Below are 22,965 nucleotides of genomic sequence, written 5' to 3' on the forward strand. Positions count from 1 at the left end.
CTGAGAGTAGGGAGACTGTCTTTCCTTGCTTCCAGTGCTCCCACTGGTGGCATTTCCCACCTCCCCCGAGCCTTGAGGAAGAGGAAGAGACAGCCTGCCTCCACAAACACTGTTTCTAGCTTTCTTTGATCAGAAAGAACAGCTATGTGTATATCAAGGTTGCCTGATATGTGGCCCCAAATTGGTTATTCCTATGACATTCCAGTCATGAGTACTCCAAGAATTACATGAAGACCATTTGGGAATGGTAACAGTGACAGTCCTGACCAGGAGTTTTGTGAGGTAGCAAGGGATTGACACACAAATAGAGGAACTGGCAAAACAACATCAAAGTTGTCAGCAAACCTAACACATGCCCCACATGCTCCATTGCATCCCTGGGAGTGGCTAACTATGAATAGCAATGCATATATATAGTCTGTGCTGAGCCACATATGGGACAGATGTTTTTTATTGCAGTAGATTCCCATTCTAAAGGCCTTGACGTAATGACCTCAACTAATTCAATGGAGATTGTGGAGGTGTAAAAACTATTATTTTCAAGGATTGGTGTGGGTGGGGGGTGTGTCTTGAACAGGTTGTAACAATGGAACTCTTCACAGTCAGTTTCAGATATTCCTCAAAAGTAATGGTAGCAATCATGTTACATTAGATCGTTACCAGCTGACCACTAATGGTTGGAGGAATGCCTTAGTTAGACATTTGAGAGTAAGCCTCTGGGCTAGAATAACTAGTGGGATGGAGCTCTCAGGTCAGCTTCACTTGAATTACAGTGTTTTTTACCCATAATTCCACCTGCCAAATGTTGCTGTTTTGGTTGGAATTTGCTTATGATTTGATGAATAAATGTGACAATAGATTATTATTTTATGGTACTCATAAAAGGACACAGGAATTGTGTAGGATATACTCTAGGTGAGGGATCAACCTGATTTTATGAGTAATGGATGTTGGTTGGGTAATGAAGCTTAGGCTAGGCAAAAGGATGGTAAAAGGTTCTATCCTGGAGATGAAGAATGGTATCTCATGAACTCTATCCAAGCAACCTGTTTTATTTTGGGTTCCTCACCTGAACTCTCTATGGAAGAATTTCCTGGACTGGACTGGACCATACCAGTGGCTATAGAAGCACAGCTGACAGTGAGGACTGAGGGGATTCATTTGGACCAGTGGTGGCAAGTAGAGATGATTTCAGGGCAAGGAGTGACTGGAGCAGCACTGGCTGCTGAGCTGACTTCCTCCTGGCTGGTGGAAGCAGAGCTGAAATCACAAAACTGGACCAGAGAGCTGTACGTCGGAGCAAGAGGAGCAGTTCTGTCAGGCCTTGAGCAGATCAGTGGGGGACAGTCACCCTCAGATGCCTTTGACAACACTGAGACTAACTCAACCTGTGAGTGTGGTTTTAGGTGGGTGGGTATGTGGTGAGACAGAGTTTTGGATCTACATAAACTGGATATTCATTATTTAGGACTGAGGATTTGTATTAATTAGGGTTGCTCAGTTTCTTATATGCAAATCTAATACTGAGTTTCCATGTTTCTTTTTACTGATTCCTCCCCACCTTCCCGCCCCAGATAAAAACATACAACGTGCCATGTTCTGAAAAGACTTTTGAATGATTGCATGTGAGGAGGAAACCTTTCAGTATGACCAGGGAGGTTTTATTTATTTATGTCCCAGAGACAGAAATAGTACAACTCTGGGTGGGCACTTGAGCCATAGTTTTATTTATTTTATAAAAGGACTCCTGGATAGATTGAATCTGGCAAATGTTGCTGCCATCAAGACTTGACTGAAGGGCACACAAATGTGTGACCCACTCGAAATGTCGTTGTTTCCATAGCATGCTGCAAATTATTCCACAGCTGCTGTGAAAACCTTTCCTACAGGAAATACAACTGGAATGCAGGTTTCCTGCAGAATCACACAGGGTACTACTTCGGAATAGCCGCATTTAAGGCATGACCCTGACTTAGTTCTGGTAGAAGACTGAGCCCACAGTGAAAGAGCATCAGTTTTGTCCAGTGCAGCAGTCTAGAAATTAAGAGGCTAGAAAGCACTTATTACCATTATTAAATAGGGAAATATATTGGGCAGTTAAGCACTACCCTGCTGTGAAGGCTAGTTTTCTTTGGTCCCCACTGCGTACAGTGAAGATGACATTGCATTTTTATTAAATCACTTCCGAGTGCTTGACATTTGCTAATTCACTTATGGATACATGCAGTACCTTACAGTGAGATTCTGCAGTCTAGAACAAAAAATCAATTATATTGTCATTAAATTAGATCACAATCTCATACTTGCAGCTGTCCATTCTCTCCCACAAACTCCTTATGTATCACTTTCCCATCCCACTTTATTTCAGAGATACCCTGAAACTCTCCTATACCCACCCTCATGCCAGGGGCTCTGTGTGTCTCCCATTAATCCTCCCACACACCAGGCTCCCACATTTTCTTTCTCCCCCCCCCCTCCACTCTGTGTGAGCCTCCATTCCTCCCTTCACCCTCACCTATTTTTACTTTTTGTTTCTGACTGGAGCAGAAGGGGTGTGTCATTCAGCGTGTCAACATTTAAAAATCATATTTGGAAGATGGGCAGAGATGAGATGGAGTGTTTTTATGCTGGAAGATGCTCATAGCTGCCATCAACAAGTTCTTTGATCTATAGACAAGTACAGGGGTGGCTGAAGCTGCTGGCTCCTCTAACCATATGCCATGTGTCCCTCTTCTCTGATTTTCTAGTCTTCACCAAAATCAGTCCATTAATGCCTAAAACAGCCCCTAAAATTTTGGAATTTATTGGCTGTGGTGTTTGAAAGTTTTCACATCGCAGTGAGACAGACAAACAGAGAAATGCCATTGAGTTGCACGTGAGGCCTCACTCTGCTTTGCCAGTTACATTTCTGGGTTAAGTTAGGTACCATCAGTCAGAGGTACAACATTTTTTATGTTAGTCAGCGGAGTAAAATGTGTCAGCCACCAGAGGGCATAAGTTTTTAAAAAGTAAACGGTTTCAACATCCTGTTCTGCTATATTTCTGAGTCTCTCATGTGAAAGCAAACTGTAATTTGTAGTGAATGACAATCCACAATATTGGCAAACTGAAATAAGATATTTTTAAAGCTTGTTCTTGCATAGGTGATCAATTCACACTCATTGATTTTTAAGATCAGATGGGACCATTATAACTAAGATGATGGAAAATCCACCATGTCCCTTGATAACCTATCCCCATGACTAATTAGTTTCACTGTTAAATATTTGCACTTTATTTCCCATTTGAATTTGTCTAGCTTCATCTTCCAACCTTTCTTTGGCTTTTGTTATACATGTGCCTGCTAGATGACAGAGTCCTTAATTATCAGACAAAGTTGGAAATGGACATTTAACTTTGAACCACTTCCTCTCCCCTATAAAGTCTGAGATAGATATAAGGCCAAAATGTCCACTTCCCCACTCTGATATCTCCCCTATTTTTTTCAATTTTCGGCAATATTGCCAAACCCAAACATTCAAAAATCATAAATCAGGCCCCTCCAAAATGAGACTGGATCAAAAAATCATAAGCGGGACTTTCAAATTTATTGAATTGTCATCAAAATTTGATGGACAGTAAAGAACAACTTGTAACCAGGATATAAAATAACAAATTAAAAAAAATAAGGACCGCAGCTGACCCAAATAGTAACCCACAAACCTCAAAAATAGAGAGAGGCCAACAATAGTAGTAGTAGTTGAATAATCTAATGGATGAATAAAGTGATATTGCTCTAATAAAGTAGCTAATGGATTGTCTTTCCATTATTTGCCCAGCTCTGCACTACCAGATGAGAGAACCAACTTGTTAAAACATGCAGGGGAGGGGGAAGTTGTGCAGAAGTTCTGTAATAAATATTTGTAAAACCCTTTTTTCCCACAATTTCCTTGTGCTATTTTCTGAAAAAGAGTTACTCCTCAATTAGCCTATGGACTGTACCATTTTATCTGTTAAGGAGATTCGCTCATTCGTTTAAAGTTCTTGTTTGCAGAAGCAACATAATATTTTTCATAATTATATGTAAAAATAAAATCTAGCTGGGTAGATCCATCCAAGCAGGGTGAACCGGCTGCTGGTCCTTTGAAAATGCCAGATTTCCTGGTCACCTTTTAAGGGTGCAGAAGGAGCATTCGCTTTGTGTTCTGCGGATCTCTGGATTTGTTCACTCTCTCTCTCCTAACAGACGTGAGCTGAGCACCAGGCAGTTGAATTCAGAGCTGCAAATACATTATCCTCAAACGCATGTGTCTTTAGGCATTCCCACTAACATGAAAGGAAGTAGGTCTTTTATTCCACTTCCACCCCGCCCCCCGTGTAATGTAAGTGACAGCTATGGAACAATTCTCATAGGTACATGTAGGATTATATATATAACCCAGCCAACCATGTGGGAAGCTCTAAATAGCCTGCCAGAGCTAGCTAGGGTTTAACTATGGTAAGAAATAGAGTCCAAGAGCCAGATCCTGATGTCAGTTGCACCACAGTAAATCCCAAATTAAGTGGTTTCAGCTGAGTTGCTCTGGATTTATACCATTGTAACTGAAAGCAGAATCTGGTCAAATGTCTCTTTCCAAGATATTTTCATAACTTGGCCAGCCAGCTTGATACAGTTGACCATATTGTTCAGAGGTGGGCAAACTATGGCCCGTGAGCCACATTCGGCCCCTGGGACCCTCCTGCCTGGCCCCTGAGCTTCTGGCCAGGGAAGCTAGGCCCCGGCCCTTCCCCTGCTGTCCCCTCTCCCCCGCAGCCTCAGCATGCCACACTGCCGGCACAATGGTCTGGGTGGCCTGGCAGCGCAGTTGCAGAGCTGCGGCCTGACCCGGTGCTGTGGGCAGCATGGCTGTAGCACCACCAGTGGTCCAGGCAGTGCCGTAAGGAGGCAGGGAGCGGTGGGAGGTAGGGGGGGCGGTTGGATAGAGGGCAGGGGAGTTCGGGGTGGTGGTCAGGGGGCGGGGGTGTGGATAGGGGTTGGGGCAGTCAGAGGGCAGGGAACGGAGTGGAGGTTTGAATGGGGGCAGGGATCCCGGGGGGGGGCCAGTCAGGAACGAGGGGGGGTTGGACAGGGTGGTGGGGTTCTGGGGGCAATCAGGGAACAGGGAGTGGGGGGGGTGGAGTAGAGGTCCTGGGGGGCTGTCAGGGAACAGGGGGGCAGCTTGGATGGAGCAGGAGTCCCGGGAGAGGGGCTGTCAGGGGGCGAGAAGCGGGGGCGGGGGGGCCAGATGGGGGCCGGGGCACAGTCTGGCACAGCCTCCCCTAATCGGCCCTCCATACAATTTCCAAAACCCAATGCAGCCCTCAGGCCAAAAAGTTTGCCTGCCCCTGATATAGTTGCTCATATGCAAATGATATCAAATGTTTAATGGTGTATGTAGTTTAATATTAAATCTTCTATGAATTAGATCTTTAATCAACACAATTTAGTTCATTTCTAATTTCAGAAGACTTTAACCTGGAGATATCGAAAGTCCTTATGCAGGATGCACTGCTTGGTTTGCAGAAAGGGCTGTTCAAAGTGTACAGATCCGACAATGACCAAATGTCAACATTCCTCTGGTATCTCATAGGCATGTATGTTGACACTGTTAGAAGCAAAGAGTGTCGTAAAGAGGCCATGCAAGCAGCAAGACTAAGTCCAACTTACTCATCATTCCAAAATCAGCATACGTTATGTTCTGCATTTTGTGACACATGGTAGTGTCTGATCAGGAGATCCCAACATGAAGCAAACTGGTATCCTTTAGAAATCCTCAACCCTATGCTACAGAAATTTGTAGTTGTGGCTTCCTATATTGTACCGTCCTATGATCCGGGGCTGAATGGAAAAGCTAATTTTCAAACATTTACCAATCCTTTAAAGGGAAACAAGTACACTTGGCTTACTATTTTCCAATAACACATAGGACTAGTATAAATGAGTTTTTTTAAAAAAGAGAAAAATATATATATATTTTGTAGGTTTTGTGTGTGTGACTGTGCTTTGGCCAAGACGTGTGCCTGAAGTTATACCCCTCATTCCATATTTAGGCCTCTAGGATGAAATGCTGGCTTCAGTGAAGTCAATGGGAGTTTTGCCATTGATTTCAGTGGGGCTCCGATTTCACCCATAGTGCCTGATTAAGAGCCCAAATGAGTGACCTGATTTTCAAAAATCCCACAGACCTAGAGTCTCCCACTGTCTTAAATTGGAGGTGGTGTATGCTCAAGTTTTAAAAATTAGGTCACTTATCTAGACACCTAAATCAGGCTTTAGCCTGACTTTAAGCACCATTTTTATATATCTTGCCTATGGCTATAGTCACTTTACCCATTCTCCTGTATAATCAGTTTTCCCTCTGAGTAAATTTCTGACATGAGATCAGGGGAGACCATCTTAAAAAAAATAGGAAAATTTGATTGTGGAACCATAAAACTCAGCAAGGAGATTCAGGGACAAGTGTAATATGGCAAAATCCTTACCTTTTTTAAAATTGACTATCTTTCAAGAAGTAGATGCTTTTACTTTTATCAGTTGTTGTATTACAACCATTTGGACTCTGCATATCATGTTGCTGGAGAAAGTAGACATATTTGTACCTCACAATCACCAAACAACCAAAGCCAAAGGAAGGATTTAAGAAGAGGGTTTCTGTTCCCTAAATCCCTACATAACAGTCCAAAGACAGGGCAAGTTTGAACAACTTAACATGACACGTAATTTGTTTCTACATTCAGGGCAATATTTTTCAAACTGTTTTATGGTCTTTTCTACACTAAAAAGTTGTACTTCTTTAACCAGTATAATTAAAGCAATGCCATTATATCAGTGTAAAGGGGCTTTTTATGGGTATAGCTTCTCCCCATACAGGAAGGTGATAACTATACAAATAGGAGTACTTGTGGCACCTTAGAGACTAATCAATTTATTTGAGCATAAGCTTTCGTGAGCTACAGCTCACTTCATCGGACGCATCCGAAGAAGTGAGCTGTAGCTCACAAAAGCTTATGCTCAAATAAATTGGTTAGTCTCTAAGGTGCCACAAGTACTCCTTTTCTTTTTGCGAATACAGACTAACACGGCTGTTACTCTGAAAACTATACGAATTTATTGGTATAATGACATCTACACTAGGGCTTGTAGAGATATACCAATATCAGTGAAATAATCACACTCCTAACAGATACATGGTATAACTTTCAAACGTAGACCAGGCCTAAGTGTAAAGTAAGGGAAAGAGTGTGCAATGAAACAGAACCTAATCATTACTTTGACAAAAGCCCCGCTTGTTATCAACAGAAGTTTGACTTTTAAAGACTGAACAATCAGGCCCAGAATTATTTTCAGAAGGGAAACCAATGAACCTAGTACAACTGCAAATAATTCTATATGAGGCATTTTGCAGACTTATCTTATTCCTAAAAAAAAAAAATGTACTCAGTATATCAGAGTTTCTAAATCTTCAGGGATAGGTCATTGTGCTTACAGATCCATACTGTCCAATATGGCCTTCCATAGCCCCTCATATCTGGACTACTCTACATACAAAGATTCTAGCAGCTCCTCCTCTGATCTGGTTCAAACAAACCACAGCTTTTGAAACCAAGATGTTAGTAACAGATTCAACCTTATTTTTTACTGATGCGGAGACTATACTGTTAAACAGTTAGTTGTTCTCCCCACGTTGCTTTTAAGTTCTCAAAAGTATTAGCTGCAGTCTGTTACATTGACAGTTAGTCTTACGAACTTCCAGAGGAAGTTAAAAAATTATTTAAGGAAGTGCCAGTTTCCTGAACACCCACACCATAATTTCCTGACCCACAGAATGAGTCTGTTTAGCTGCCAGCATCAGTGTTCTGCCCACCAATCACTCCTTCAGTTCCAGGCATCATTCCAAATATTTACAGGTGCATTTAGCCCACAGGTAGTACAGCGGCTCCTGGTTCTCTCAACACTTCTGCCCTCCCCTTCCCAGGGTTAATCTCCAGTTCTCAGCTCTCCCTCTCCCATTGCAACAGGCTGTTGCCTAGAGCCAACTATTCTGAAAATGCAAAAGGAGAACTTATATAGCAAACCACACCACCAACCCACTTGCTTACTTTGGTGTTATCACTTAGGTATACAACTGTTTTTGTGCTGTCAAATGCCACATTTTGTGCATAAAATTGCCTGCTGTGGACAAACAGATACTTTTTTTTTTTTTTAAAATACAACCGTTTATTTGTAGTTCCAAGGCAAAGTTATAGTGAGGTTCACAAAGGAATACAGAATTAGGGATACAGAATATACCTGAGGTTATACTGTTAATGCATAGACATAACCGCGCAGAATGTACATGAAATTATACAGGCTACTAATACTAAGAGGAAGCAACAGCAGGACATTACGAGTACATAAGTACACCAGTTCCTAGAAGTCAAACTGTTATTTGGTGCAAAACTCAGCTTGTAAAGAGGCAGTAGGCAGCCACGTGGGCGAGAACTCACTGTAGCATTAATATACATAAACTGCACTTAAGACATTTGGAACACGGACAAAGCAGTTCCCTGGAAAGCAGGAATCCTTCCTGTGTTGCTATTATAGTTTTAGGCCAAGATTGCATGCCCTTTTGGAAAGTTAGTTTCAACTATCTGAAAAATCTTTCAAGACCTCTCAAAATCTCCATACATTTTAAATGGATAAAACAGTTTTAAAATTTTTGTTTAAAATGTACAGAAGTGTTAACATTTCTTAAAAAACTATTAAGAAATTGCCTGTCCCGTTTCCACCTCCTCACTCAGAAGCAATATCATACTAGAGTTCTGAAACAGTGATTGTAAGGGTTGCATGTGTTTAAAACAGCTTAATGCTTTCTCTAAGAATAGAAAGTGTCTCTAGACAAATGCTAATTGACCTTTTATCCCAAAATATAATAACGCCCATTCGGCTGTTGAGTGCCTTCTGATGCCAAACAACATTATGTTCAAAGGCCTCTAAAAGAAGAGACTCTAAGAAAGGAAAAGCCTTGCAAACTTATCCTGCTGAGCAAGCACATTGAAGTACAGGATCAAAGTCAGCAGAGAGGGGAATTACACCAAAGGGAAGTCACTGCCAGTTCACAATAACATTGCAAAACCGACACAAGAGGATGTTCATACTTTAGGGAATTTTCTGACTCAAGTAACTGCCTTGAAGAATCCTCAGAAGTACTATGTTCAATTCTGGTTCACCTTTATTAGAAGATCAACCGTGCTGAGCAACCAGACTTTTTCAGCCTGCGAGTCATTGCATAAGGCATATTTTACTGTACCCAAACAGATATCAGTGCTAAGGAATTGGCAAAAAAGCCCAGGAAGGATCTTAGGTATCAATTTCTGAGTAGTCATTCTGTTGTGAAATGCAGAATTGAAATGAAAATAGTAAGAACTTAATTACAGGTTCCCACTGGTTAAAGTGGAACTAGGATCAGGTCCTCAACTGTAGCTCTGTCTTCTTTTATGGAGAAGCATACCTGCCAAAGAAAAGTATGCTTTGTGTTGGGTTGTGACGGATGAAGTAAAGGAAAGGGTGATCAGCATTGAAATCCTCTTCCAGAAGCATGCAGAACACAGCAATGCCAGCAGTGGCAGCTGCAGCCTCTGTGCCTTCTTCATTCACTTCTATGAAAGACTTGTGTACAATTTCAGATAGAAAGAGGTCTTGTGAGCCTGACATTCCAGACAAGTCAGCCTTGCCACTGTCAAATATATCCTGCAGGCCCAGACCTGATAAATCTGATTTAAGGTCATAGCTGTTTTCCATCTTAAATTTAGGCAGATGCACATGAACATCAATGGGACGCATATTTTGTGGCTGTGTCCATTCCTGGAGCTTTTCTAAGGTGAGCTGCTTCTCTAGCTGGAATTACAAGCACAGAGATCATTAAATTGTGCAGAGAGATTCTGAATACCACCAGTGTAAAAGTATTTCTCTTCCAAAAACATGTAAAATGCAATATTGAAAACATGGTCTATAATGATATATGTATACAAAGTAAAGTAAATATAGACTTTGTCAACTACCTCCTGGCTCAGTTCTGAGGATTAATTAATTGGTTAAAGCTTCTGCAGCACTTTGACAAAGTGAAGGCTGCTGTAAGTAACAGGGGCTGCCAATGGAATTCTAAAGGACTGAACTGACCATCAGCAGAGTGTATGGAAACTTCTGCCCTACTCCAGGCAGCGGCATATTATCGCCTAGGCCTAGGGCGGCAAATTTGCAGGGGCAGCAAATGTATAATAGCCATAGGCGCCGACTTGACCTGGCTCCGGTGGGTGCTCGTGCGCACCCGGCTCTGCCTCAACTCCGCCCCTTCCCCAAATCCCTGGCCCCGCCTCCTCCCCCAGGCGTGCCATGTTTCCCCTCCTTCGCCCTCCTGCTCAGGGTTGCTGCGTGAAAGCGCTGGGAGGGAGGGGTGAGAAGCGGAGCGGTGGTGCGTTCAGGGGAGGAGGCGGAGCGGAGGTGAGCTGCGGCATGGGGTGGGCCCCAGGAAGTAACCCGGGGGGGGGGAAGGGGAAGGAGGAAGAGGAACCGCTTCCCATCCCAGCTCACCTCTGCTCCACCGCCGCCTCCTTCTCCGAGTGTGCCGCTGCTCCGCTTCTACCCCCTCCCACCCAGGCTTGCCATTTCCAGCAAGCCTGGGAGGGAGGGGGTAGAAGCGGAGTGGCAGCGGCACGCTCGGGGGAGGAGGTGGAGGCGGAGTGGAGGTGAGCTGGGGGGGCCGTGAGGAGCTGCCGCTGGGTTCAAATGAATTTGTAAAAAAAACCTAAAACAAGTTCATATGGGGCCAGGACGGCAAAATCATTAATCTGCCACTGACTCCGGGCAAACCCCCATGCCACCAGAAGGGAGAGGACTAGCATAGCATCCACTCAACTTGAGAAGACTCCCTTACTCAGAACTGACCCTCTTGTGGATAGTTAGACAGTCTCCACGGCCAGATTCCTCCAACAGTGTGACACAAAGCAGATGCACCGCTTTGGATAGCAGATGCACCACTGGAAACTGGCCCTACATCATTCTATTTGATAAGTAAAACTCCTACTACACTTCTAAAATAAACAATGAAAGTACTTAAGGACTATCCGAGGATGGTGATGGAAACAGCAGGATTTTCCCCTTTTGTGATTAATTCTTTACTGTTCTATTGGTAGGTCAAACAGGTGAAGGCATAATGTTGAAGGTTAAAATTTGTGGGCTTTTGAATGGGTGAGAGGCAGACTAAAAACAAGGTTCTATATTACAGTAAAACTGTGAAATGCCATCCAAGCAGAAACTGAGATTGGCTTGTATAAATCACCTGCTGGAGTCCAGTGGAGTTATCATCAATGTCATCAGGTAACAAGATGATCATGCTAAGTTCTTTTCCGTCATAGGGAAGCTCTAGCATACAACATTTCAGTTCAGAGATGTATCCAAAAGGAAATGTATTTTTCTGATACATCATTTGCACTGTCTTTTTTTCATTCTGAATGGTTTACAAAAAATAAAGAAAATTTTTTTAATTAATATTTTTCGTAAATTAAAAGAAGACTGACAAATTAAAACTCAGATTTCTTTACCTATGTTTTTAACAATATCTTAGATTAAAATTGACTTTTAAAATCTAAATTACTTTTCACTGTATGGTTTACTCTCTCTGCCCACCTCCGTCATCTTAGGCAATGAACATATACACAGGTCAGATTCACTAATGCTGGATTTATTAACAATTATTTGAAGACTTGGTACTATGTAAATGCTAAGAATTATTATGTTCAGTTTTGCTTTTGGTTTCTCTTGCCTAGCATAATGCTTCCTTCTTCGATTGTAGAAACTAGCCCAGATTCTTCATTCAACTGTAGCTCCTCTATGCTCCTCCAATAGCAAGAGGGGCCACAAACTGTGTTAACGGCCTGTGAGAAATATCCCCAGTGTAAAAGCTATCCCCAGGCACTGTAGAACTAATAGATTGCTCTGCATTGCCAACCCTCCAGGACTGTCCTGGAATCTCCAAGAATTCATCTTTAATTAAAGATTATTGTCATGTGAGGAAACCTTCAGGAATACGTCCAAGCAAAATTAGCAACCCTAGCATGGTTCTTCCCACAGTCCCTGGCATAAGGGGCATATATGACAAGGAAAGAAGCCTTGGCCAAAGTATATGGTGATTCAGCTACGCTCAGATAGCATAACTGCTTCCAGGGAGGCATTAAAAGCATAATTTAAAGCTACACTAAATTGTATTTGGAGAAAACAGGTCCCTCACCAGAGACAGAGTATGGGAGAGGCAAATGTACCTACATGCCACATTTTCCTCCACTCTTACATTCCTGCAGAAAATGGACGAGCAGTGAAACACAGAGTCTAGCCCACTGACTGCAGGAAAATGTTTATATATCCAAACAAAAAACTGTTTGAACACATTTAAAAAAACCAAAAACATGAAAATGCTTCTATTCGTATTTGGTTTGTAATTTTAAAATCTTTTACAAAAACTTTAATTTGGGGCCTAAATTACCTGACAGCTTCCCTTTATAGATATTCTACAAGCAAAAAGATAACCGAATGTATCTACATTACCTTATTTAATCGAAATGGCATTTGTGTCGTGTCTGCTTCTTTAAATTTCTCAGCCCAATTTCCTTTGAAATAAATAGCATTCACCAACACTAGTTTGGTCATATTACTAACCGAGCCCTCAGACAACAGGTTGGGGATTTTACCTTCAAAGAAATAAAAAATCATTACAACATTATTTTACACTATACATATTTACATTTTAAAAAATCCACTGTCTTAATTCAAGAAAAGATTTCTGATATTTTCCCCTGATTCAAATACAATATATTTAAGTGCCATTCTCTATTGTACTGTACTTCATTATGCTGCATATCATAACAGTCCATATATAATTTCACAAAAGTGTAAACCCTTACGGCCTAAATTTTCAGAAATGCTTCAATTTTTGGGTGCTCAACTCAAGACAACTTAAAGGGGCCTGATTTTCAGAAAGTGGTGAGCATATGCCATCTGGCAACAGGGCTTCTTTAAGGAACCTGCAGTTGGGCACCCAAAAATTAGGGCTACATGATTTAGAAATCTATAATAAGACCAAGATTTTCAAAACCAGATGCCTAAACTTAGGCTCCTAAATCCATATTTAGGCAACAATTGTTGGCCTTAATGTATGAAAATGTAAATGTCTTTTGAGTTATCTAGCTGCCATAAACACCATGCTCATGCATTCTCTGGTTTTACCAGCCATGTTATTGGATATCCCATAACAAGATGGAACAATTCTAATGGCAGCAGAAAATGAGGACATATTCCTATTGAGTAGCCACAAAAAGATTTATTTAACTAACCAAAATCTCTTACCTTCAGTCTGCTCCCCTACCCACTGGTTAATTTGTTTCCTTGCTTCATCTGAAGCATGTAGAAAGTCAACCGTAGCCAAATCAGCTGCATATAATTTCTGAGTCTTAGTCAAGAAGTCCTAGAATACACAGTCAGAAAGAATAGCTTTCATTGCACATAGATATCTTTATAGCTATGTTTGGAAGAATTAGACTTTTTTCAGTACTTGTCGGTAAACATCTATTTCATCCTACATATACAAACTGATGAAAAGACATTTCCATCAATAATAATTGAAATTTACGGATAGGCACAGCACAAAAAATGTTGCTTGCTAGAGTTTGATTTAAGGATCTTTGGTTTGTATATTTTGACATATGATGTTGACAATTTGTATTTTAACTGTTATGTAGCTTAACTTTTTGAATCTCTACCGTCATTAAATCATTACTGTCTGATCCGCCCATTGTTAGAACCCCCCTATAATTTCCAACAACTAAAAATTTAAATTGATAAATATAAAGGAAAAAATGTTTAAAAATATTATCTGCCAAAATTATAAAAAAATAAAAATAAAATTCTGCCAAGCCTATTTAGAGCCTAGTGAAACAACACTAACTTAGGTCAGCTAAAGAATCTGTCTATCTCAAGGGTTGGAGGAACTGATCTTGCATTTTATTATTTTTGTTTCTGACAGATACAGGTGAACAACGCTAATATTTCAATGCTCCCATCATGCACGAATATGAACTGATGACTTATTACTGATGTTTCAGTGTTTAGACTTTTTTTAAATTGGTTGATGTTCACCCCCGTGCAACAGGCCCATACAAGCCTAGGCACTAGTGAACTCCCACTCAGAGTGTAAGTGGGACATAAGTGGCCATCAGCCCTCATGTAGGCTCTCTGCATAGGGGTGAATTTCACCAGTTGAAGATATGCTGGTTTTAAAGTACATCAGGTGGTGTACCACTGATATAGCTAGTGGATGGAATTTTCAAAAATACCTCCGTGACATAGCAGCACAAGCCCCACTGAAAACCATTTGTGCCCTTAAAAATCTCCCTCTTCCCCCACACCCCTCATATTTACAGATTTATCAGTTTGAGAGCCAGAAGCACAAGTGGATATCAGACTGCTACTTCCCAAAACAGGATGCTAAATTTGTAGCCAAAAATAGTTTGCCTTGTGGGTCCTTCAACTGACCTCAAAATTTTTACCTCATAAATATGCAAATAATTAAGTTATTCTGCTTGGAATCAATCAATAACATGGCAGTTATGCAGTTTACTAAATTAATTCCAAATTGTATTAAGGTTTTATATAAATCCTGTTCCAGTGGGAGTTTTGCCACTGACTTCAAGAGGGGCAGGACCAGGCCCTAACGGAAATGGGAAGTAACTGATGATTGAGTTTTGAAAAATTCTACAGGAATTCTGTCACATGAGTTTCTGCATGAACTTACTGCTAAAAAAGTGTAGGTCTTCTCTCCATAAAGCCGACTGGCAAGCTTCAACAGATAGGAAGCTCCACTTCTGTTTATGTCAGAGGTCAGGGTCTGAAATCTTGGATGAAGCTCTTCAACAACATCAAAATGAAAGGTCTGGATTAAAAGAAATTATCAATTAATACAGAATACTTGGTAAGTGTTTGAATGATCAGGCCCTTGGAGTCAGGAGGAAAAACAAACAACCACTGCTTGCCTTCTAATTGTAAGCTATTTGAAAACTTCAGCTAGTGCAGGGGTGGGCAAACTTTTTGGCCTGAGGGCCGCATCGGGTTTTGGAAATTGTATAGCGGGCCGATTAGGGGACGGGGGCATGGCCCGGCCCTCCCCATTAAACCCCCCTCCCACTGCTTCTGGACCCCTGACAGGCCCCCCGAACACCTGCCCCATCCAAACCCCTGTTCCCTGACGGCCCCCCACAAAAGCTTATGCCACAAGTACTTCTCAGAGACAAGTTACTCAACAGGATATATGCATTATGGAGAGATCTACCTGAATCTAGATGGGCCAATGAGAGTGTACCAAGGATCTTCAATGCACAGAGAAATATTTGGATAAAGCTAAACTAAACCAGAGTCCACACATAGGACACGGTCTAGGGACCTGATCCAAAGCCCATTTAACTCTATGGAAAGATTCCTATTGACTTCAATGGGCTTTGCATCAGGCCTAGGTGTCCTGGGGAGTTTCAATCTGCTTAGTATAGGTGAAAAGATGCAGTATTAAGGCACTATGAAATGGGTCCATGACCCACAGAAACAAATATCCACATGCAACTCAAAATCTTTGGTAGCTATAACCTTTCCCACAAGATTCTCTGCCCCCCCCCCCCGATGATGGTTGTAATGTATTTTCACAAATATTACAAAGTACTTTGAATTAGAACATAAAGTATCACAGATAAGCATGTTGAAAGTTGTCTCAGTGTAGGTTTTTTAGCCCCTTTTCATGCTATTTCTACTCTGAATAGGTTCAACCTGGGTTGGGCTGTTAGTTTCTGTACAAAGTTCAGGTCTGACATGTAGTGATTAAATAGTTTTACTGTTCTAATGGATAACGCAATACTGCCTCATAACCTAAAAGAGCCGCCCCTAAAGCCAACAATACAAAGGAGACAATATTCTTAAACAAATATATTGTGACCCCCAGCAGAGTGAATTCAAACATATCCTTTTACAACTGCATGTGACATTCCAATAAAACAGAAAACCATGAATAGCTGAATCACTTTTAAGCAATAAATCCCACGTAAAATTAGTACCAACACTGCCATCCAGAATTGTTTTTTGTAATTTAAAATTAATAAATACTAATTTTGAAATCTCCCATCTCTAAAACCAGAATTTAACCTACAGGAAATCTTCACTGCACTAGTTAATGCAGTTTGCAGCTTGTTCACACGCTGAATTTGATAAAGGCTGAACACAAAGAGCTCAATTCTTCAACCCTTGCTTATATTCAACAGTGTTAACCCCTGCTGAGTACTCCCATTGATTTCACTAGAACTGGGGCCAGCCACAGTAATAAAACAAAATTGAATACCTTAAAGCTTTTGTTATTAAAAAATATGGCTAATGTAAAGCTATGTGGAAATGCCTGATCAAAGCCCATGGAACTCAAAGGGAGTCTTTCCATTGATTTCTGTGGGGTCTGGATCAGGGCTATCAGGCGCAAAATATAGCAAATACAGTGAAAACACAAAATACAGTAAGCCTTTAAAGTTAAGCATGTGTTTAAGGCCTTCAAGACTTAAGCACTTAAATGGTGTGCTGAAAAGGAAATAATCTCCAATCAGGGCCTTATTTAGAACATTAGGCACCAATTTTTGAAAATATTAGTCTACAACGCGCTGCATATTACTATTGTGGCTGATCTCATTCAGATCATTTTTGATATGAGACTGGTAATGACTTGACTCTGAATGAGAAGGTAGGTGAGAATATTTTTTATTGGACCAACTTCTGTTGGTGAAAGAGACAAGCTTTCAAGATACACAGAGCTCTTCAGGTCTGGGAAAGGTATTCAGTGTCACAGCCAAATACAAGATAAAACAGGTTTCAGAGTAGCAGCCGTGTTAGTCTGTATTCGCAAAAAAACAGGAGGACTTGTGGCACGTTAGAGATTGGACTTGTGGCACGTTAGAGATTGGTTAGTCTCTAAAGTGCCACAAGTCCTCCTTTTCTTTTTAAGATAAAACAGGTAGTTTAGCATAAATAGTTAGCACATATTCTAAGGGGCCATTCAAGGTGAAGCAGCTCGTTAATACCCCTGTAGTCACAGAATAAAAAGGGGGGGCTAGTGGGTTACAGATTGCTGTAATAAACCATAAATCCAGTGTCTTTATTAAGATCATGATTTTTGGTGTCTGGCAAAGTTATGAATTTAAGTGTCCAGGCTTGTCTTTGGAAGGTGTTGTGCAGGTTTTGTTTGAGGATGGGGACTGAGAGGTCAGGATTTATGGTTTATTACACCAAGATGTAATCCACTAACAGTCCATTTTTTGTCCTATGACTGCAGGGGTATTAATGGGCCACTTCACCTTGAATGGTCCCTTGAAAGATGTGTTAACTACTTAAATACAAGTTGGAACAGATTGTTTAGCGTAACTGTACCTTTCCGAGACCTGAAGAAGAGCTCTCTATAGCTCAAAAGCTTGTCTCTCTCACCAACACAAGTTGGTCCAATAAAAGATATGATCTCACCCACCTTGCCTTTCTAATATCTTGGGACCAACATGGCTACACCACCACTGCAAACAACATTAACTGTGAGGGGAATTAAAATAAGATTCACATCTAGCATTTGCCACAGAGCAGTTCATAGAATAGAATCATAGAATATCAGGGTTGGAAGGGACTGTTGTATGTGTCTTCAGAGTGACAGCCGTGTTAATCTGTATTCGCAAAAAGAAAAGGAGTACTTGTGGCACCTTAGAGACTAAGGTGCCACAAGTACTCCTTTTCTTTTTGTATGTGTCTTGTGGGAGATAACAATCCCGTCATTTTACAAAATTCATGATCTCATGCTAAGATATTGTCATCATGCATTATCATAGTTCTGATACTTTAAATTTAAGGAGGGGGAGGTGGGTTGAGTGGTTTTTTTTAACATGGCAGCAGTATGCGTAACATTATGTATTACAAAATCACAGATCTCTTTGTCAGAGTCGCACAGGGGCTTTGGGCAAAATCTGAAACAGAAGCTCTCCTCCCTTCCAAAAAAAAATTATAGGGCGGGGAGTGGAGAGTGAGCCCACCCTGCACTCACCCCTACAGCGATGACTCCTGTCCTGTGGGACTGGGCCTTGCTTCCCTCTCCAGGCACTGTGACCTGGCATACTAGGTTGCAACACCGCTCAGTTTGTGGGCTCTTTCGAACTGGGGGCTTGGGGCAGCCCTAAACTTAGCATCAAAAGGCATGAAAACAAATTAAAAAATAATTTGGTTCCAGAGGTTTTGATCAAATTAATCAGTGACTGAATTAAGTGGGAAACAATATGAAGGGTCAATGAATTCTTATATTTTTTCTCTTAAAACTTATTTTCTGTAATATTAAAAATCTATACAAGAAAGAAATTTTTGCTGACCTTCAGCAGCTGTGTCTCTGTGTTACCTTTGGCCCCTAAAAGGACCATGGCCAGTGCAGCAGAAATACTGACTGGCGAGAAGAAGATATTTCCTGTTGCGTTGGTTTCATTCAACTTTCTAAACAGATCGAGAGCAAAATGGGTGTTTGCATTACTCAGTTTCTCCATGGTTACAAACTGAAAAACAAAACAAGTGCAATCAAGGCTCCAGGTAGTGATTTTACAAAAACTAAATGCCCTGTGTTACGCAGAGCAAAGGTGAAACTAACAAACGAGCATTTGTACCATATGGAAATCAGGAATATTAACTTCCGTTTACCTTCCTCACACATTAACAAATTCACATAAATAAGATATAACAGCTAGTAGATTGGTTACACCAACCTTACAGATGTTATATAATAAACTTCAGTAGCCTCTTATTTCTAAATTTGGAACAAACAAAGGTTAAGGAGCTTGCAGGAATAGACACTATAGTCCTCTTATTCCAAATTCACAAACCAGAGACAGTCAAGACAACTGGTGGGTGACCTCCTCCTTGTTTTCCCACCAGTGGATTTATTAATTGCAATACAGTAAGACATCCAATATAGTAGCTGGTGAAAGGTACTTAAATCTCCATCTCATCTGAGATCTGTTTCTGTTGAGCAGACCACACCATATTAAGGTCCCAGCCCTCCAAAAACTTACACATCTGCTTAACTTCATGCACTGTGAGAACTCATTGAATTTACTGGGATTACTCACAGTGTATCATGTTTAGTTTGTGCCTAAATCTTTGCAGGATCAGAGCCCAAGAATGGAACCAAATGTGTACACGAGAGCTGGAGTTTTGAAATCAAAAGTGAAATATAGACTATACAAAGCCTGGGCCTGATGCTGCAAAATCCTTTTGTATATTGATTTAAATTGCCCAATTTATTTTGTTTGCCTACACCTGCAGGCAAATCCCGCACTGATTTCAGGGGGAGTAAGGACTGCAGGATTTAGCCATTTATAATTCCTTTTCATTCTAAAATTTATTTTAAACTCAATAGTCTATGTTGCTGACACTACAAATCAGAGTTGTTGCTCAGGATCAGGACTATTGTTAAAACATGGTTTTGTCCCATATATACACACACACACACACAAATCCCCAAACCATGTTATAAAACTGTGCCCTGCTATGGTAGTTCTACACAAACTCTAAAATGTATGATTAGGCCCTTTAACTGACAGCAGGGACACATTCAGGTTTCGAAAGCTACTGACTCTTCTATAACTTTTCAACGGCTAGTTTGCCAGAAGATGGGACAGGGTGACAGGGGATGGATCACTTGATGGTTACCTGTTCTGTTCCTTCCCTCTGGGGCACCTGGCACTGACCACTGTTGGAAGACAGGATCCTGGGCTAGATGGACCTTTGGTCTGATCCAGTAAGGCCGTTCTAATGTTCTTAACTTTTGCAATTCTGCTTTGTCTAATTCTCCACTAAAAATGAATTTAAAGCAAAAGACGATGTTTCTACTTTTCCCCCAACATTGTAGGTATTTGCCTCAATCTTCAATAAATTTCTCCCCCTCTCTCCACTGAGATCAGGACACATTAGAGCTTATTTTTTAAAAAAAAGGGAAGGTAGGAAATTAATGAAAAAAACCCCTTCTTTCATTAAAATAGCAACAATTTTTCATTAAAACATGAATTTTTCCCAATTTCAATCAACTTTAACAAATACGCTAACAACTGATTTTCTTCAGACACAGATTAAAAACAAACTGTGTCTTGTCCCATACGTGGAACTAAACTATGTTTTAATTAAAACAAATAACTATATGTTCATGAATCATGCCACTGCCCCACCATTAGGTATTTGCTGCAGCACAGGCAGGCTCTCTGGCCTCTGGGGGTCTGTCCACACGCTGAAGTTGTGATACTTGTGGCACCTTAGAGACTAACCAATTTATTTGAGCATAAGCTTTCGTGAGCTACAGCTCACTTCATCGAGCTGTAGCTCACGAAAGCTCATGCTCAAATAAATTGGTTAGTCTCTAAGGTGCCACAAGTCCTCCTTTTCTTTTTGCGAATACAGACTAACACGGCTGCTACTCTGAAACCTGAAGTTGTGATGTTTAACTGCTGCCGTTTTAAGTGTGGGCACGTTTTGCTTCTGCCCGCGGGGTAAAGTCGAGGAGACAAATCGTAAGGAAAGAGGAGGAGAAACTGCATCCAGGGCTCTCCCTGGAAGGCTGCGGAGAACTTGCCATGGGCAGGCTATTGCGAAGCAGCTTCCCCGCCCTGGGGGCTGGTGGGAGAGGCTCCGGCACGGCTTCCTCCGTGTCCCCCCTAGCAATACGGGGGAAGTGGGGGGGAGGGGGAGAACAGGCGAAGGCGGTCCCGACCAGCCCAAGCTGCACGTTTCTAATACACTGGAGGGGGGCAGATCGCAGGCGCCTGATCGGTCGCCAGCCCGTGGCGCAGGGACGTCCCCTTAGCCCCGTTTCTGGGAGCCAATGAGCATCCCCCTCCCCCGCTCTCGGACTGGGACAAATTCACCGCAAGCTGGTTTCTTACCCTGCAGCCGGCTGGGGATTCACTGGTTCCAGGCAGTGGAAGAGACACGTGAGCCGGTGACTCAGCCCTGCGTGTGTTAGCCAGGCCCCGGGCGGGGAGTGTGTGCGCAGGCCGGGCTGGGCCGGGGACGGGACGAGCCTTAGGGCGGGGTGCGGCTCCGGTCGCGGCCGCGCGGCCAGACGAGCTGGGTGCGGTGTTACTGCGGGAGGGGGAGGCCCTCTCTTGAGGAAGGGTGGAGGGACTGGCTCGGGAGGGGAGGAGGAAGGAAAGGTGGGGAAGGGGATGAACCGGCTACAGCTGGCTGGGTGGAAGGGTGTAGGCAGGAACTCCGTGTGCAGGGGTGTTGTAGCCCCCCTGAGTCCCAGGGTAGGGACCAGGTGTGGGAGGTAAGAGCTTCTCTTCGACCAGCGTTCTCAGCGCCTCTGCCTTTGCCAGAGCTGGGGGTGAGGCACTAGGGCGAGACTGGTGGCAGGTGAATTCTCAGGGTCCCTAAGGCCTTTGTGGGCGAGGGCGCCAAATGGTGGGCAGAAGAGAGGAATAAGGGCGGGGGGGGGGCAAGCTTCAAGTCGGGAGGGGGGGAGCTAGGAAGAAGTGGTGGGAAGGCAGAAAAGAAGAAAATAAAGTTCCGAAGAAAAAAATGAGTGAAAGAAAATTATGACAAGACACCAGACAGAAAAAACAGAGAACAGAAAACTCCTCATGAGGAAGAGGAGAAAAGAGACGTGTGGGTGCAAGAAAGAGGGGTGGGATTGCCCCGGGGGTGATAAATAGACTCGAAAAGAATCGAGTAGTAGATAGTATAGGAAAGGGGCTGAGACTGAGAGAAAACAGCATACTCTCGTGTTCTCTTTTCCTGCAGTCTGTGCCCCAGTTTTCTGTTTGTGAAACAAGGAAAATTGCTGTCTGACGGTTGGCAGGGAGAGGGCACCTTTCTCCTCACCCACCTGCCAGAAGCCCTTCCCTTCCAGGCACAGCACAGCTTGCAGCTTGGTAGTAGCAGGTTCAACAGCCACGTTGTATTCCACTAGAAATTCAGCCATAACTGCAGTTTTCTCTGTACTATCTAACTGCAGATTGTGTCTTGAATTTTGTTTTCAGCCCTGCACTGTAAATACAGAGCTACTCCACTAGTTCGTATTCACACTGTGTAACTGAGCAAAACTTGGCTCAATGTCTTTATTGAAGAATGAACAGTTTCCAAACACAAAATTCCTGTACTGTAACTATGGTTTTCTCTCTCTCCAGTTGGGTTTAGAAAAGGCTGAAATTGGTACTATGTTGCATTATAGCTCCTTCCAAGGATTTCAGAATGCTTTACAAATAAGTAAACCAACTTTGTAATACAGAGATTATTTACAAATAGGTGAATGGGGTTGGAAACCGGTCAAATAATTTGCTCAAGGTCTATACGTCTCAGATCTCACGTCTAGCCCCATATTGTTACCACAGCAGCTTTAAATAATTCCCCCACAAGGGGCTTGGCAACACCTTTAGATGTGAAACAATGATGATACAATGAGGACAGACTGAAATATCCCCTTAAAACAAATGACAAAATCTTTATCAAGAGAGGAAATGACTTCAAATTTTACACAAAAAGAGTGTCAAAAGAGAGGAATATGCATAAGAACCAATGGGTCCAACCAATGGTCCATCAAGCCCAATATCTTGTCTCTTGCCAGTGGTGAGCACCAGAGCTTCGGGTGGAGTGTATAGAACAGGGCAATTTTAGGGAAATCTACTGCTGTCTTCCCCTCCCAGCTTCTATCAGTCGGAGGTTTATTACTTCCCTCAGATGCATGAGACTGACATTTGCAGGAAAGATCTCTAAGCCCCTTATCCTGATATGTAACTGTCATGCGAAATTTTTGTTTGCCTTTTCAGAGGAATAGAGAGGAGCTCTTGCTAGTGAGATTTTATGAACTCTGCAGGAGGCAGTATGTA

At 42.1% G+C, this 22,965-nt stretch overlaps 1 protein-coding gene across 2 annotated transcripts; it reads right to left on the bottom strand.

Annotated features, from left to right (window-relative positions):
• Positions 1–8,221: 8,221 nt before the first annotated feature.
• Positions 8,222–21,230, bottom strand: LOC311516990 (leukocyte elastase inhibitor-like). 2 transcript variants are annotated; one of them, XM_084621440.1, is made up of 8 exons: positions 21,022–21,230; positions 19,799–19,941; positions 18,469–18,645; positions 14,841–14,978; positions 13,397–13,514; positions 12,599–12,741; positions 11,337–11,504; positions 8,222–9,895 (listed from the first exon to the last, which is right to left on the bottom strand). In XM_084621440.1, exons 3-8 carry the CDS (start codon positions 18,634–18,636, stop codon positions 9,494–9,496), a joined length of 1,137 nt encoding a protein of 378 aa, XP_084477566.1. In that variant the 5' UTR covers positions 18,637–18,645; positions 19,799–19,941; positions 21,022–21,230; the 3' UTR covers positions 8,222–9,493. The 2 variants fall into 2 exon arrangements, with proteins under 2 accessions (XP_084477566.1, XP_084477565.1); XM_084621439.1 differs by lacking the exon at positions 19,799–19,941 and having other exon boundaries at positions 21,022–21,227.
• Between the last annotated feature and the right edge of the window lie 1,735 nt (positions 21,231–22,965).

This window comes from Lepidochelys olivacea, assembly GCF_965140295.1.
Source record: "Lepidochelys olivacea isolate rLepOli2 genome assembly, chromosome: 2".
Classification (NCBI taxonomy): domain Eukaryota; kingdom Metazoa; phylum Chordata; order Testudines; family Cheloniidae; genus Lepidochelys; species Lepidochelys olivacea.

Coding starts and splice junctions, on each gene's coding strand:
- LOC311516990 (XM_084621440.1), bottom strand. CDS start 18,636: ATGGAGAAACTGAGTAATGCAAACACCCATTTTGCTCTCGATCTGTTT. Junction 11,505..12,598: donor TGCCATTTCGATTAAATAAG/GTAATGTAGATA, acceptor TAAACCATTCAG/AATGAAAAAAAGACAGTGCA. Junction 9,896..11,336: donor ACTCCACTGGACTCCAGCAG/GTGATTTATACA, acceptor TTGTAATTCCAG/CTAGAGAAGCAGCTCACCTT.